Source organism: Corvus moneduloides, chromosome 6 (genome assembly GCF_009650955.1).
Source record: "Corvus moneduloides isolate bCorMon1 chromosome 6, bCorMon1.pri, whole genome shotgun sequence".
NCBI classification, from domain to species: Eukaryota; Metazoa; Chordata; class Aves; order Passeriformes; family Corvidae; genus Corvus; species Corvus moneduloides.
The window spans coordinates 48183442-48201582 of NC_045481.1; the positions used below are offsets into that span (position 1 = coordinate 48183442).

At 38.4% G+C, this 18141-nt stretch overlaps 1 protein-coding gene across 5 annotated transcripts in view; it reads left to right on the forward strand.

Moving 5' to 3' along the window:
- The window catches only part of KCNQ1 (potassium voltage-gated channel subfamily Q member 1), a 336822-nt gene that overhangs the window by 214804 nt on the left and 103877 nt on the right, over positions 1–18141 (forward strand). For 4 of the 5 annotated variants that reach the window (XM_032112787.1, XM_032112790.1, XM_032112791.1 and 1 more), the window contains 2 exons: positions 11168–11243; positions 17735–17829. In XM_032112787.1, coding sequence (XP_031968678.1) covers positions 11168–11243; positions 17735–17829 — 171 coding nt within the window. The remainder of the gene's footprint in view (positions 1–11167; positions 11244–17734; positions 17830–18141) is intronic. The other variant, XM_032112792.1, reaches the window with a different exon arrangement.

Sequence of the window (18141 nt, forward strand, 5' to 3'; positions counted from 1 at the left end):
AAATAAACTGAAGGAAGGTGGGATCTACTTGAAATTGGACAGTATCTTGAAGAAGCTTTAGTGATAAAAGGATGAAGGTGGAGCTATGGATGGTCTATCTTAAATTTTTCAACAAGTATGCATTTGTGAAAAACCGGTCTTTGGTTTGAAATGGTTTAAAACAAAACGTGACTCTTCCGGCTATGGAGATGTGCTAACACAAGATTTGACATACCAAATGTATGTCATAAGACAGAATTGGGCTAGTAGCATAATTTCTGTCTTACACTCTCTGTTTTCCCCAAGTCTTTCTTTGCAACTACAATTACATAAAGAGCTTTAGCAAGATTTTTCAAAAGAGCTCAGATTTTTTCAGGTTGCCCCTCTGATTATTGTAGCACAAGATTCTAGCCATGACTGCATTTTTTGGATGCTCCACAACATGCCCAGTTGCTAAGACTGAATTATTTTTTCATGATGCATTTTTCTAATGCTCTCAGGTATCTATTTCTTCACTTGAAAAATATTCAGGTGCCCATCATTGCCACTTTAGAGGTTGTTTTTTTTTTTTTTTCTATCAATTGCAACCTTTTCAGTGAAGTCTAGAGACACCATGGCTTTTCATCGGGAGACATGGACAAAAGTACCACTTCACTGAACTGCAGCCAATAAAGGGACAGAGCTTGAATTACCACAGGCAAACACTGTGTGTGCAGATGAGTGATCTTGCAGTAAGCTTAAAATTATTTTTCCTTTTCTCCTGTAAACTGGGATGGTTGGTTTAGAGTTTTCTCTAAAATATTACACTGGGTAGAGATTTAACATGACATGCCATCATACTTTATTTCAATCCAGGCCCATTTCTGGTTTTAGTCACACCATTGTGTTACATGTGTGAGTGAATTTCTGGAAGTACTGGAACTCTGACTCTGACAAGGTATGGACTAATGCATTTTGACAATGCTGATATTCCAGTCCATTCTTTTACACTGTGGGGTTTTTATTTAAATTAAAAAAAAAAAAAAAAATCAAGAAGAAGGGCATGTCTTAGGATTCAAGTTGGAACAGGCTTTGTTGGGTTTGGAGTTTTTTTGTCCAGTGACCCAAAGAGAGGCTAAACTGATATAGAAATGATTGGGGATCTTAAGAAACAATAAATAAACAATATGTCATCTTAATGTTCTTACATATTTTTGAAGAGAAATTATTGCTAATGTGTTAGTATTAGTTCTCTTATTGCCCGATTAAGGAGTTTATAACATTATGGTGAGATGACAGGCTGCTAGTTACTTCTTTCCCAGTGAAATATAGCCTGATATTCAAAACCAGAGGCCTGTGTTTGCCAGGTCTTGCTCTATAGGAGAGATCCTAATCTCAGTAAGATAAACTGCTTAAATAAAAGTTGATGAAAGAACAGTCCAGAGACTGGATTATGCTCTAACAGTTTTACAGTGCTTTGCTTTAGCACAATTCTGTGTTTGTGTCCTTAGGGAAGTCTAAACTATTCAGTGTTTACAAAATTGTATTAATCTTGATTTTTGCCAAGTTAATTTCTGTTCAGTATTTTTATATTCGTTTTATTTTGTACTGGGAAGAAATTATGGGGAAAGGGTTAAGAGCATGCTTGCTCTTCATCTGTTTTAAATCCATAAATGTGAGCCCCTGTGCTGTTTCTAGGTTTCAGATTACACTCTGTGATTTATAGGGAAAGGCTGTTCTCCACAAGTTGAAATCCCATGTGTTTCTCCACCATTGTAAAATAACAAATCCCGGAGAATGCTTCCAGTTGCAAAAATTGCAGTTTTGAACTACATTTTTAACTGCCTTTTTAACTGCCTTTTTTCCCTGAAGTGATGGCTTCGACAAGGGAGGTGAAATCCCCTTGTCCTAATGCCATCTTTCACTGTTTGCCATGCTTTTCATTGCAGCTTGCACAAACCGCAGTAACATCCTTGCATTTGCAGTCTTCTATCAGTTTATTTTTGGAGGCTACACCCAGTAAAAAGTGCAGCTGTGAGAAGACACTTATATCACTGTGCATAAGTAACATCCAGAGCCCCTACAGAGATGGTAGGCCAGGAGCCAAGGTGACCTAACAGTCCATCAGCTCCCAGTCCCTTCTGTTGTCCCGTGGGGAAAACGAGAGCAGAGTTTGGCTTCATGTTGTTCAGTGGATTTCTGTGGCAATGGTGGGGGGGTTTGGATACAGTTTAATTTCAGAATACAGTGCTTAGAAAGAGCTTCACAGCAGCAACTTCCACCTTCTCCTTTTCATTACTGAGCAGCAGGAGAATTCGCCAATCACCTCTGTAATAAAAAACCACATGGAAGATGTTAGGACTTCTGAAATAGTATCATCCCTGATTTTGGTAATTATTTAAATATTGCTATTCACATCAATGGCCTTTTCCTTTCAGATATTTTTCCTGTTGTAATTCCTGTCTCTGCAACAGGAGACCTGCTTCATTTCTTCAGTCACGACCACGCAATGACTTTCATGTGTGTTAAACAGCTGAGATGCTCTCTCAGCTTTGCCTTGGTAGAGTAGTTGAACTTGGGAAGATGTATACGTGACTCTAACCTCTTGCCCATGGTTGGTTTTACAAAGAAGAGACAGTGCTTTTACATCTATTCACCATTATTGAAAATACACATATCACTGAGGTGTGGGAAAAAACTGAAGGGGGTTTTGGCTAAAGTCATCGTATGAGGTTTAAATAATGCAATATTGCTTTGATCTTCCATGGATCCCCTATGAACTGCGTCAGTAGTTGACCCAATGAAAGCTTATTTCTTTTGTCTCAAAACAAAAGGTTAAATGGGATGGCAGCAGTAGTGGTACATGATGTGTCCTAATTAAGATGTGAGATACAGCATACATTAAATTAGCATGTGTTATGTAGAGTAGAAACAAATGATTGAGGATAGAAACAAATAGTTGAGAAATCTCGATGGGTTTTGATGCTTTAACATCTCATATTCAGCATTAGATATTTTTGTGTATAGGTTGTATCTGGGGTAAATTCTGAGCAATGGAATTTAAGCCAAATAGAAAAGTCAAACACAGCCGTGAGTTTGCAGAGGTCTTGTAGTTCCCTACAATGAGTACAGCAAAGAGCTACTGTGTAGTGTGAGCAACTTCTCGAGCATAATGAAGTAGTGTAACATCAGCCAGTTAAATATTCAAAGGTTATTGTAAGTTTAATAGGAAAACAATAGAGAGGCAAGTAGCCAGAGGAAATATGGTTATTTCTTCCTAGTGCCTCCAAGTGTACCCCTGCATTTCCTTTTATAATTCAGAGCTATAAATTGCAAGCTCTGCAAAAAATATATTATTTTTAATCTGAAAAGATTGCTTTTAGCCAGAGGAGGCAAAATAATAATATCCATGGCTTCCTGTGTGCACTGAACAAGAAGCTCTGTTGTGTTCTGAATTCAGCTTCTTTAGAAAAGGAGTTTAATGTGTCAGACTGTGTCTGTAAGAGTGCTGTACATTATTATTTACTTATCTGTGATCTCATTTGTGTCTCACTACTTTCAAATTGCTTGGCCTTGAAACCGTGTGAAAAAGCAACAGCCTTCTAAGTCAGTGAGATGCAGAGAGTGAAGAGCTGAATAAAGGTTCTCTGTGATTTGATATGGACATCAGTATTAATTGGTATTTGATAATGACATCACCAAAGCTGGGAAACAATAATCTATTCTAACAAAATGGGAACTGGCTTGTATATTTTTCCTGCTTTCTTTATGTGGTTTTTCAGTCACTTCCAAAGATAATTTTGTCTTCCTATTTTTTTTTTTTTTCCCCATGTTCTTTGTGCAGCTCATCATGTCCTGGTAACAGGCATAAGTTAAAATGCAATTGTGAAATTATGCAGCAAAGGCGATTTAGGATGTGCAAGAAATCTCATGCTCTTGCCTGATTTCAGTACAAACTATTCTAGTAAGAATATTATTATTCTAGTAAGGGCTGTGTTCTTAGCTGCCATCACTGTGGGCAGACCACAAAGGAAATCTCTAATGCTACATCTGTTGCCCCCGCTTGCCAATAGTTGTGAAAACCTACTGCTGATCTTCATTCTAGCTACAGCAATTTGTCTTGGTTCTAGATATAGTGCATATTAGACCATTTCCCCCAAGGAAAGTTGAACAAATTTAAGTGTGATGCTCCAAAATCTTACGCTGTTTAGCTATTCTGGATCCCCTTAGGTTTAGTTGAAAACCATTTTTTGTTTGTTTTTGTTTAAAACATCAAAATCCCCCCCAAAGGAGATGTTACTTTTTAAACTTGTCGTTTTTTGTATGTCTGTTAAAAATCTGCAAGCCAAATCAGGCTAAGTCAGACTGTGTGTAGAAAATAGAGGATTGCTATAACTACATGAAAGGATTTCTCAGTTAAACCCATGACTTTTGAGAAGGGAGACATGAAAGCTGTAAAATAAATACAAATCCATTAAAAGATGGCTGTGGTTTTAAAATTACATATTTTAAATTTAAAAAAAAGACCAACCACATGTAGTTGGGAAATTAAATAGCGGGGAAAGAAGAGTACAAATGTTAATTCAACTTAAGCTAATTGCCCATGGGCTAATGTTCACAATTAGTAAATAATCAAATTGTTTAGTGGCTGAAGGGTTCACCAAAAGCCTGAATTTGACATTACCCTAGCAGAGCAATTTTTTAATTTAGAATCACTGATACTCCTGTGGAAGTGAGCCCCTGCATTCCCTTAGGTGGGGAACATAAATTACATTATAAGACATGCGTTTAAGTCAAAGAAACTTTTATTTTTAAAATTAAACCCTTGAAACTTACTATTCTATAGAAATTATTCATCAGATGTCTTCATAGAAATAATTAGGTATTGTTGTTGAATTATTCAGTGCTTAGATGAACAAATTCATTTGATGAAATCTTACCCATTCATAACTAGTTTACAAGCACGAACAGGAGTTCAGCAGATCTAGATCTTTCATAAACAGGTTGTTTGCCAGTAATTACTAAAACGCCTTTGAATGCTAAGACCAAAGAAATTTTTTAAATCTATCCTACCTGCTGTTTGTGATTCTTCTTGTTCTATGTGTATCTATTATTTCTGTAGTTCTATTGCATTTAAACCTTTGAAGAGCCCAGTGGTGAGGACCATGGGGGATCGATGAATTCGTCCAGTTTTCATTTGTCTTGTCACTGGTTTCTAACTTTGCTTACACTGAAAATGTTATGGGAGCATTTATGTAAATTCCAGTACCTGAAAGCCTACAGGAAGAACATTATTTACAAGGGCAAGCAGTGATAGATCAAGGGGAAATGGCTTCAAACTAACAGAGTGAGTTTAGGTGAGGTATCAGGAAGAAATTCTTTACTATGGGGGTGTTGAGGCACTGGAATAGGTTGCCCGGAGGATCTGTGGATGCCCCATCCCTGGGAATGGTCAAGGCCAGGTTGGAAGGAGCTCTGAGATACCTGGTCTAGGGGGAGGTGTCCCTATCCACAGCAGGGGGTTGTAATGAGATGATCTTTAAGGTCCCTTACAACCCAAACCATTCTATGATTCTGTGTAAACTAAGACCATTTAATGAAACTTCAGTTTTGTAGCTGGTTTGCTCTTCAAATGTCATCATACTTTTCTAATGCTTCTGGGCAGCTTTTACCGGTTTATCCTTAAGATAGTTTTTGCAAGTCATATATGGGCCAGGCTATGTGTAGAGAGCCCCCAGTAAACTGATCATAATGATGTCAAACAACAGTTGCTAAACTAGCAACAAACAAAAGGAGAAACTGGGTAGTCGACAATATTGTAAATAATCAGTGATTCTGATTTTATCCCTGGGTATGGCGATCAAGCATTTCCTATTTCAGAATACACAGCGATGCAACCTAATCTCTTCTAATTTACAGCAAATTCTAAAGTGTTGCTCGATACAGAGAGATTCCCATCTGGGAATGGGCAGGGAATGACAGAATAACCTTGAGCCGCAGCAAATTCTATACCTAAAGTGCCTGGAGGACTAAGGATGGAAGATTTCATTAGACTTAAATGCACTAATGAAATGGTTTAATGTAGTTACTCTGAATCTCATCCACCAGATTCTGTGACAAGGAATGTTTTTCAGTTCCGGAATGGAAAAGAGTATTTCAGTTCACATGCACAACATATGATTAAAAACTGATGCATTAAAGATAAAGCTCAAATCTAAATAATGATTACTGCCAAAAACTTCAGACCAACCAACTTCAGACTTCTTTCTTAATACTTTACCCTGTCCCAAGTCAGAAATTTAAGATGTCTGCAGAGAATTTAAATAGGTTTTAAAAACTGAGTTTAACTTCAAATTAGTGTTAGGTTTACTGAGAAATGGGCATTTTGTAAAAGATATTAAAAATCTGTGGCTCTCTCCAACTGAGTTTTCATTTTTATTAAACTCATTCTGAATAGACAGCATTGACCTTTTAGCTCCGATAATATCAGCGTCCACGTTCGTTGGGAGGCCTGTGCCAAACATTACGGTCCTGATAATGAAATGTTCTGCACAAGAACAAAAAGGCAAGTGTTATAAATAGGAAATTAGCACCACCTTTTCCCTGCCCTGTTGCTTTAATATTTCTGTTAACACTAAACCAATATGTAGAACACCTTCCGGAGATGAAAAGGGGAACAAACTTCTAAGGGATTTACTAAGGGTTTCATATAAAATTTAGCAGCTTTATAAGGACAATAAGTATTTCTAATTAGTAATTGCTTTTCCTTTCTTACTCTTTATTGAAATAACTCTATTTGAGCATGGGGATTAATCTTGTAAAACTTAATTTTAAACAAAGTTTTTTATTTTTTTTGAATCATAGAGCAACCAAACCACACACCTGCTTACTTCCTTTTTCATCAAGCCACACAGTTTTTGCAACCAAAAGGTTTTAGCCTTTGTCCCAGAGCATTCTTCTGGGGTGGCCCTGCAGGTTCCCTGCCAGGAAGAGGGCAGGCGAGTGCTGGCTGAACAGTGACATTCACTGGCGGCTGTCAGTGAGTGTGGGACTGGGGAATGAGCCACAGCTTCGGAAACCTACTGAGGTTTGGGCTCATTGTGTTGTGAAAAATGAACAATATGTAGTCAAATGTACAAAAATCTGAATTGCAACAGTTCAGAGCATTTATTGATGTATAACAACTTTCCAACCAAATGGGAATGTCAGTTGAATTACATAAAGTACTTCATCATGCTTGTTTTCCAATTTAAGTGAAATTCCAGTTCAGATTTCTGATGGACTGATGAAGAGATCAGGTTTCCTCCAAGTGCCTGGTTGCAGGTTATTTATCTTAACAACTAAAGGAGGCAGGAAAAACTAAGGATTTCTAGTCACTTAATTCTGCCAGGCTTTCTTTTTTAACGTGGGTGCTCAATCCATAGTATTTTGTTGCCAGGGTTTTTTTATCCTCATTTCTTGTGCTTTGAATAGCCCCTGCATCCACAGCAGGTCATTTTTAAGTGCAAGTACAAAGCAGACCTAGTTTATGCCTGCAAATAACGTAGGTTTGTATGAATCTATTGGTCCTATTACAACTCGGCTGGTCTTCTGTTTTTGAATTGTTACATCCTTCTTCATCCATCTGGATTCCTAAGGGTTATAACAATGCTGTAGATTCCTTGGTGGCTTCAGGACCTAATTCTGTGAGTTTAAGTCCATGAGAAATGCCACATAGTATGTGTTATATTCAAGGTGATCTTGATGTCCTGTTCATATTGAGAAAAAAATTACTGGTAGCCAGTGAAAGCTATTGGCAGTTTTTCTTCAGAAGGGTGCAGGCTGAGAAGTTGTCCTGTATCAGAAATGTTAATCTTCAGATTGATTTTAAAGGCATGCTATGTATATTACTGTTTAAGGTGACATGCTGCTGGTTATTAGAGCAAGTCAAGTGGTGTTTGGCAAGTTCCCTCAGATTTCAGTTATGATATTAATGGGCATGGGGATGATGAGGCTCAAAGCCTGATGAATGCTCCAGAGAGGAAAATAGCTTTGTTGCCAAAAGGGCAAAAGCTGTGCCTGCTGACCCTGTTGCTAATGCACTTATCCAACAAGCTTTCCCCCAAAGTCAGGCAAAACTAAACATCTGAAAATGAGGGATTGCAGTTGCAAGAGAGCTTAGCTCACGCAGCCACACTGAAGCAGGCAGGCTCTCTGGAGTATCCCAGCAGTCCCTGAAAATCCCTTCCACGCTGCTGGCGGAGACTCACTGTGCACAGCGGTGCTTCTCCAAAGGGTGTGGGGATGGACACACCAGGAAGGTGAGGTGCTGCACTCTGGCAGCACACTCAGGTGAGGTCATTTCCAGCCACACTCCTAAAAAAAATAAAGTATTCACAGAAGTGAGGGCGGTAAGGTATTGAGTGCCCATCTGATGTCTAAGCATGCTCCATGTGCCCAGAGGTTGCAGACAGTCCCTCTGTAACCAAAATTCAGAGATGTCACAAGTGGCTGAACAAACAAATATCACCAGTTAATGATTAAGCTCTCAATTTACTAAAGCATTTGTTACCAGTTTGCCAAAGAGATCAAACAACCGTGAATCATAACCTTGGCTACTAATTAAATCCTTTATTCCCTTCTCTCATCGCAGAAGCATTTAATCTTGAGGAATCAGGACAGCCTGTTGCGCAGAATTACATTTTACAGCATAAGCAGAAACAAGCTCACTGTAAGCATTCCTACTGGAGCTGAAAATGGGAAGGATTAAAATGAGAATATTAACTTTCCCTCCTGGCATGGTAGTTCATGTTAGCACTGAAAAATGATTGATGGTGAATAGGTGCATTGGAAAATCATTTTGCTGGTGTAGCTTTGTTATTTCACTGAATGGCAAATATCATTTTTATTATCTGCCTGCCTTGCTTATGGATGGGGCTTGTCCTCTAGATAGAGAATGAAGGATTTGGTGTGCTCTACTGGTGACTGGCTGTCCCAAAGAAAAATGGTTTACTCAGAAATAATGGACTGTGAAGAACACCCCAGAGGAAATGAGGCCTAAACCAAAATACTACAAGCAGTTTTATGGCAATTCAAATATATTTCTATTTGTCAAAAGATGTTTTTGTGTGCTTTTATGTATAGGATGTATAGCTGCATGATATCATACCTTTGATATTTACTAGAAAATTAAACCGTGTTTACCTTTTTGGCTCCCATCTCTGTGAAGCAGAACTTAAAAGCCCAAACACTCTATTTCCTTTGGGTTTTGGGGAAGTCGTCCAAGTCCCTAGCAGCAGAATGATGCAGCACAGGCTCACAGAACAGGGGTTTCCTGAAGTAGCATTAGGCTAACTCTGTCCACTGGGAATTGATCCAAGCACACGGCCATTCCAGTCAGGAGTAGCAAATTTCCACTTTTGTAACTCGAACCGTGATGTTGCAGTCAGATCTGTGGGAACAGGGACCTGGAGACAGTGCCTCCAAGACACCTCAGGAAGGTGTTAAGAGGGAAAGGACTTCCTATGCAGATCCAACTGCAGGTTTGGTGTATAATTTTTGAGGTGCAGACAATTTATATAAATAACTTAGAGGCATAAAAATCTGTAGACCTGTGGTGAAAAGCTGTATATTATTAGCTTGAAACGCAGTGCTTTTTATGCTGTTTCTGGAGAAAGTAATCTTTTCTATCATTGCTAAATCTGAACAATTTCTATAACAGAAAGAACTCACCCAAGAGGCAATAGCTAGAAGTAGGAAATGATGGCTCTTTTTGGTTCTGTTTCTGGCTTTGCAGAAAGCGGTTTTTCTGCTTAAAAAAGGGTGAGTTTTCAGAAGGGGAACACCCCAGCTACACCTATTCAGACAACAGGCATCCACCATTTGCACATGCAGAACATTTTTTTGCTGGGGGAGATCTATCCTGAGGGAACACCTGAACACTCATAAAAATTCCAGGTTATGTTTAGCTGAAGAGGCTTGGGTGATACCAGGCTATATCCTACTAAAGACACAGACTTGTATAAACTTTTACAGAACTTAAATATGACTTCTCTGTTCCTTAGTGAGTATGAATGCTGTCATCTTCAGCAGAAACAGAAAGCACTGCAAAGTGACATCTCAATATGCAGGTCTATCAGTATTACTAATAATAAGCTTATAAAGATAAAACATCTGGAACATCTAACTCTGCTTTTACAGCTGCTCCCCAAAGCCATCAGTAGAAGTCTGTTTGGGATGAGAGTTAGAAACACTTGATGTTCATGCAGTTAAAAAGGAAATAAAGGTGGTGCTGTAATGTCATTCAAGTGCATCTTGGTAAGAGTAATAGAACGAGCAATCTGAATAATTGGCTTCATGTTTGAGATGGTATTTTAATGTTAAGAAGGAAGATGCATTATTTTTTGCAAGCTTTGAAAAATTTGAAGTACCTGTTGGTCTTAAGGCACTCTTTGAAAAATAATGTCAGGTTCTATGAAAATCTGTCATTTGAAAGTACAATGAGCAAATTATTTTCTTTTTATTCTCTTTTCAGACCATATGCATATGCACAAAGAGGGGGATATATTTTTTAAAGACCTGTCAGATTATTTTGTCATTGTATTAAGTTATAGTTCATTGTATTAAGTTATAGTTCAGTTTGGGGATAAATATGTATGTAGATGTTATATCCAGCAACCACAAGACCATTCGGATTGTTTAGCAGGCAACAAACCAAAAATCTTTCAAGTGTTTTTTTTTTAAATAATTCCTTGGAAAAAAACAGGATTCATTAAGTGAAGAAACATGTAATGCAGAAATTGTGGGGTGAACACCACAAAAAAACCAAACAAACCAAAAAAACCTAAAAGATGGATTTCTGGAGTGACTGTATAAAAGCCGTTCATGGCTGGATATGCATGAACTTGGGAGTTTGGGGGTTCTTTTGTGGAAATGAAACTGGGAGGTATGCATGGTGGTTTGCTTAGAGACAGAAGGAAGTTATGTGGACACTTCTTTTAGCTCTGAAATGTGTGCAAACCTAGCGTGGGTCAGATAAAACCCTGGATTTTCAGAGCCTTCTTGAAAGGTGAGGAAGGTCAGCAGAATGGTGTGTTGTGCTCCCAGGCTGGATGGCAACTACTTACACTGCACACTGATGTGTTGGTGAAGGATTTTCTGCAGACTGTTATATTTACTGTCTGGATGGAGATGCTCTTTCCCCCCCTTACTCTCCTCCTTTTTCCCACAGGCTGAGGGAGCACCACCGTGCTGCAATCAAGGTGATTCGGAGGATGCAGTATTTTGTGGCAAAAAAAAAGTTCCAGGTGAGTTGTGAATAGAAAGCTCCTTTTCTAAATAAACCCTTTTATTCTGATCCATTGTTTCTTTTAGAAATTTAAGAGAGACTAACACAATTCATTTCAGTAATGGTGAGCTACACCCACTATTCTCTCCCTCCTTCAATAGGGTGGTTGTTTCATGGCAGGTTAGTCAACTGTGGATGCACTGGAAATAGGCTAAACTCCTGAAATGCAGTCTGAATTAAAATGTTATTTTCTGCTAATGGACTTGACCCTTAGCCCTCTGTTATCGCTGTCTCTTTCTGGCAGTGCAAACATTCTCGTATGTCTCCATTAATTCTGAGCTGTGTGCTGCTTTCATGCCGAGTCAGTAGGATTAGAGATTAAAATACTACCTCAGCCTTGTTTCTGTCCCTTACTCAATGATAATGAAGTCCTGATAAGAAACTGAGGTGGAAATTTGTTAGTGTATTGGAAGGTTTCTCATTTCTTCTCCTTTCTCCCCTCTGCATGGTAGGAGACCTCCTTCCCAGTTAGTGAGATATCAATTATCTTTCCTACTCTGGCCCTCAATGACACATTTCCTGTGTGCCGCTCCACTTGCTGTGGTCTTGTGATGCCATAAGCATTTAACAGTAGCTAATTAACCTTGTTTCCTGGTCTGAATAAAAAATTCTGACTGCACACTTTCTAAAAATCAATTTCATTAATCCAGTAAAAACACGTGTCAACAGCCTTCAGCTTGATTTAAACCAGATGAATACATTTATATATAGGTAATAAATATATTACTTTACTTAAAATTAATTTATAAGGGTCAATCTTCAGAGAACAGGCTTCACAACTGAAAATGCAAAGGATGAGAGAGTCTTAACTGCCTACATCCATTTTCACACATGACCTCACTACTACTGCTTACAATAGGCCAGAAAGCTATCCCACCTCTAATCTAGACCCTCCAAAAAAGGGAGAATGTAATTTCTCCTTCAAATGTGAAGGCCACAAAACTTATAATCAAAAAGATGTTGATGATGATGATTTTCAATTGACAGTCCAGTATATCTGTAAGGCAATGTCTTCTGCTACTTCAAACCCACGATTTTGATTTCCTTGTAAAATTTAGAAGCACTGCCTGAATTCTTTAACACATTTCTACTTTGCATATTTTCATTTTTACTTAAATTCTTGAGTTAATTTATGACTAAGGTTGCCTGAGCTTTTCAGAAAATTGCGTTAGTTATGTATAATGTATTCAGTCTGTCACCATTGAGGCTGAAATCTCCCATGTCTAGAGTTTTCTTGAAAAGAGTGCTTTCAAAAACTCTTCTAGCACATTTCACCTTTTATTATCATTATTAAACTAAAATTAAGAAAGGCACAATGTCTCAACTACTTGAAATTAATATTTATAGTCATTTTGTTGAGAAGTTTCTTAGCACTTGCTGGTCAGCACTTGAAACTTGGCAAGAGATGTGGCCCATTCCAGTCATGTGTCTGCTGCTGTTGTGTGAATAATTGCCTAAATGTGGCCTGTTCCATTAAAATCTAATTTATTTTCATTCTAAAACTTGATTGTGATCCTTTGCTCTGTGGTAATTACTGAATCATTGCTCTCATAAATTTAGATCATAAAATATTTGCCATGGTATTAACTAAACTGCTCAGTAACAAGAAATCCACACGTTCTATATCTACCTCCCAAGTGGTATTTGTCAGAAACAGATTTTGAAAATGCCTGAACACTGCGTGCAACATTATCCACCTGGCAAATAAACCAAAGTCCCCTGCGGCAGATGATTTGATAGAAGCTGAAAAAGCATTTGACTGAATAGAATGGGACTATTGAGTTCATACTTAAAACTTGTTTGTGCTCAGTATCTCGGTTGCTAATCGGGCTTCTCAGTTGTACTCTCACTTTCGCATCTGCAAAAGGCCCAGTCCTGGCCATCTGCAAAACTCCCCAACAAGGTTGTCTCTCATCTGTCTTTAGCAGTCTTCCTTCTTCCTGAATAACCAGTATTAGCTGCTGCTAAAGAACTGAAGATGTCATTTGGCTGAAGTGGGGTGGATCTCAAGTCACCCCTGTGTACAAGTGATACGCTGCTGTTCCTTCAGAAGCAGAATCTCCAATAGGAATGTAGGGCAATATCTCATACTTCTCCACAGTTTTTGTATGCAGGTTTATGATCCAGCTTAAAAATTTGGAGAGCACCAAAGGTATAGTTTTCTAAAGCACCCAAGTAACTTAGTGCACAAAGTCACCTTGAAATTCAAGCCGCAAGGTGCTTTTGAAAATCTCTTCTGTAATTAAGAGATAACCACTGTCATTATTCTTTCATCAAAGTGTGTTGTAAATCTGTTCCATGCACATAAAATAATCTTAAGAAATTAAATTGCTTCGACATGTGCCAAGTAATGACTGTACTGTTCCTAATAAGCAGACTAATGTAATATCTGAAAATAAGGTAAAGCAGAAGCTGCATTTTAAAAATGTATCTTTCAGCATTTCAGAGGTCTGCACAGCTGTCTTCTGGTAGATATTTGATTTCTAAGCTTTATGTTTATGTGAAATGTATGTTCCAAAAAAAAAGAAAATTCAGATATTTTCTTTCCGTAGCTATTGAAAAAAAACCAGAACAAACCCACAACCAAATTTTATCTGAAGTGCTCTGGGCTATTCATGCTTAAAATTAGCTGGAACACTGAGGAAGGACAGCACTTTACAGGAGTATTTTTTAGAGATGCCTGTGAAGCTTTTGAGTAGGGCAGCATAGGAAGAAGGAGAGGAAGAGGAAAATTTTGCAAAATAGGTCCCAGCATGAACCCAGCATGGTTCTTAAACTATACCAGCTGTTTGCAGGACACACCTGTAGGCCTAAATTTGACTAGATATATTTTTTAAAGAGCTCAGCTAATAACAGGGGGTGATGGCATCAGAAGGACAAAAGCCAGTTAGAAAGCAAAGCTTTCCTGTTTAAAAATAAATAAATAAATAAAACAAATAAAGAAAAGCTAAACAGGGATACAAAGATTTTCAAAGGACATGAAAAGCAAGTCTTTGTGAAGTATCATTTCCTCTTTAAAAAGAAGGAGAGAAATTTAGGCTGTGTTTCAAAGTCCAGGTTTAAATATAGCTCTTATGATGATGCCCATGTATAACCATGAACCCAGCACAATATTATAAAAAATTAATACCTTTTTTATGGATGCGTTTATGTTCTCGTAAAGTCTGTAGGACTGTTTCAAATTCTATACAAAAGATCACATTCAGCACAAGTCCTGTGCATCAGTGAAGGTGAATGACTTGTGGTTAAGGAAGGATTTTGTAGGTTATAGGGAAAGCAGACTTAAAAATGAATGCTTTTCTAGACTTCATTCACCCTACCTACCAAAAAAGAATTTCATGTATTAGTTATAAAGCAGATGTTTTTGACAAAATCTAATACTACAACTGAATTTCAGAAAGAAAATCACTATACTCGGTTATCTTACTGATTAATGAGCAAATAACCTTTGTTTTCTGAACATGAAAGTTTCTAGAAGTCTTAAAACTTACGTACATGGATACAACTGTGATACACAAAGACCAGGAATTTGTTCTGATTTCCCATTTTCATTTTGAAAACTTTAAAGATTTTCTTTCCACGTAAATTCTTCCAATTGAGTAAGTTAATTTCCTTCTAAAATAGCTTTTTAACTTGTGGTTTGATTTTTACCATGGCAAATATTTTATATGTAACATAAATTCAAAATACAGGTTGCAGTTCTACTGCTGACGTAACTGTTGCCTGATTTGTTACAATTTCCCTGGAAAATCTTGCATTTCTAGTCTTGTAGTTCATCATATTACGTGATTCATATGAATTGTGTGTGTAATCTTTTCTAATCTCTGTACTGTGCTCTACTAAATTATGTATTTCAGTGCTCTGTGCTTCACGGGTTGTTCTATCCATTTTATTTGACTGTTACTTGGTTCCATTTCCCGGAAATTCCCCTTTCCTGGATTCCCCTCTCCCTTTCCCAGGTCTGCCTCCCTACCCGTGCAGTTACTAGGGAACAACAACAGCCACAGCCAGCGGTGTACATTTAATATTTGGCATTGGCTTTTGTACCTTTTACAAACTTTCATTTATGATGGGGGAAATTTTAACTTATTTAAGAGTTTTGCCATGAGTTTTGGTTAATTAGCAGAGGACCAAAAGTAAGGAAGAGAAGCAGTTAAGGAAAGCTGTGGGACTGGCTTCTGCTTTTGTCTTTTCCATACTCATTTGTTGCCTGCTGCAGGGTTTTTTTCTTTTTAAAAAATTATGATATGGTCAACATCAAGAATATTTTCTCATGGAAGATCAGCTTTCAATATCAAGTAGTTACAGAAAAATCAGTACTGACTATTAAATACCCAGTCATACTTAGAAATTTGTCTTCATTCATAAATTCTATTTACTCTTGGTTTTCAGTTCTTGTTTTAAAGAGAAAGAAACAGCCCTGTAAATGAAAAACAGGCAGGGAAATACCTACACTACTGTCAGGCTCCCGTGGCAGAGCATGAGGGTGGCAAGGGAAAGCTCTGCATCTTTATTCTCACTGAACATCTTCCCTTATTTATAGAACAGAAAGAAACCAAGAATTCTTTTTTTTCTTAATATCACCATGTTTACAGTACTAGTCCATGGAAAGATTTACGGGCTTGTGCCATGGCTGATTCATATTTCTTTCCTTGTGGATGTCAGTTATGGTTTTTGTGTGTGTAAGCAGTTGGGATGCTTGGGAATTCTTCTGTGCTTCTTGGTTAGATTGAAGCAATTCCCAGTCCTGCTCAGCCTTCCACTAGAGAGTATCTCACATTCACCCAAGGCTTGCAGTTCACTTGGGGAATCTGGGAGACTGAAATGTAATTTGTTTGATGAAGCAATGTTATTCCTGAAATGTGGGTGCTACTTCCCAGGCAGGTGCAGAGGACTGCATAAAGATACCACTGTTTTTTGTATTGTATCTCACTTTCCTTTGGCTTAGAAAAAAAAGGTATTTATGGCATGGAATAAAGGAAATCCTGAAGTTTGGGAAATAAGATAAAGCAGTGCAGAGACATCTGCTTTTGAACTACAGGTGACAAAATACTTCTGAGACTTCAAAAGGGATCCAAGTTCTGGTGTCGTCGAAGCTACCACTGAAAACTCTTTTCCTTGTTCTCAAAAGGTGCAAGAAAGGAGAAGTTGTAACTCAGCGTTACCAAGGGTTTTACAAAACCTTGAAAATTATCTGTGGAGTTTCTATAAACAGCATAATGAATGAGTCAGAAATCATAGAATAGTTTGGGTTGGGACGGACTGTTAAAGGCCATCTAGTGCAAAGCCCCTGCCATGAGCAAGGACATCTTCACCCAATCAGGTTGCTCAGGGCCCCTCCCAACCTCACCCTGAACGTTTCCAGGGACGGAGCATCCACATTTTCTCTGGGCAACCCGTGTCTCACCACTTTCACACTAAAGAACTTCTTCCTAATATTTAATCTGAACCTGCCCTCTTTCAGCTTGAAGCCATTTCCCCTTTCTGCTATCACTACAGGCCCTTGTAAAAAATGTGTCCCCATCTTTTTTAAAAGCCCCCTTCAAATACTGAAAGGCCTCAGTGAGGTCTCCCTGGAGCCTTCTCTTCTCCGGGTTGACCAACAGAACTCTCTCAGCCTGTCTATAGCAGAGGTGCTCCAGCCCTCTGATCATCTTTGTGGCCTCCTCTGGTCTCATTCTAACAGGTCCATGTCTTTTCTGTGCTGGGAACCCCAGTTCTGGCATGGATTGGACTCTATATTAAAGGTATCTTAAATTTGTTGCTGCCCTTCAACACGTTCATTAACTTGCTTTGCAGTTAGTCTTGGTGTTTATAGGTTGATGCTATTGCCTTTAATACTACACAAAACTTGTTTTATTACTAATAGGTCAAATTAAGTCCTTTCCATATATGAGGTGCAAATTACAGACACAGGGCATTTCTTGCACCAGTGTTTCCCAGCAGTTTTGAAAGCTCAGCCAGTCTTTCAGGAAGAGGAAATCAGTCATGCACCTTCATTTAGGACTGTGTTTTAACTTCCCATGGTAAGACCTGAACTGTGAACCTCAACTGCTGACTGAGAACAGGGGTTTGTGCATGTGCACGACCTCTTTATTTTTCAGTGGCCAAGGAATATGAACCTTACTTCTAGAAAAAACTGGAGTGTGCACAGACTGCTGAGCAAAGTGCCAGATAAACATTTTTGGCTCCAAGCTCTTTTGAGCTCAGGTTCAGTGGATTATCTCTTGAAAGGCATACAGACCTGCAGTAAGAAAAAAGTGGATGAAATGAGAACTGTCAGAATTATTCCACCAAAAATGTGTGATCATGGCAACAATCAAAATAACTCATATGTTTACACAGTGTTAAAAGAACTTACTGTTTACTCTTCAAAAACATCTCCATCGCCACTGACCATTCCTCCATCCTTTTGACTAAAAGGCATGTTTTTTGTCTCTTACTTTACAGCAAGCCAGAAAGCCCTATGATGTCCGAGATGTTATTGAGCAATATTCCCAGGGCCACCTCAACCTGATGGTGCGAATCAAGGAGCTACAGAGGAGGTACATCAGTGAAGCCCAGCCTTGGTGTACCTGTAAACAGCAGCAGAAGGATGTTTGTAAATTGGGCAGTGATTGGGGTCTACGGATAAAAAACTGACAGGGGTAAAGGTGCCATATTGGCAGGACTGTGCAAAGTTAGGGAATATGAAATGGCATTTGTGTAAAGTTTCTTTTTCACACAGGGAGGAAAAGGCAAAAAAGCTTAGAAATCTGATGATTGGGACTTACATGTATTACCTCAGTCCCTGCTAGCTGTGACTATAGACTGCAATCCCTATATGTTAGGGGCTGTGTCATACCTGGAGAGTGCAA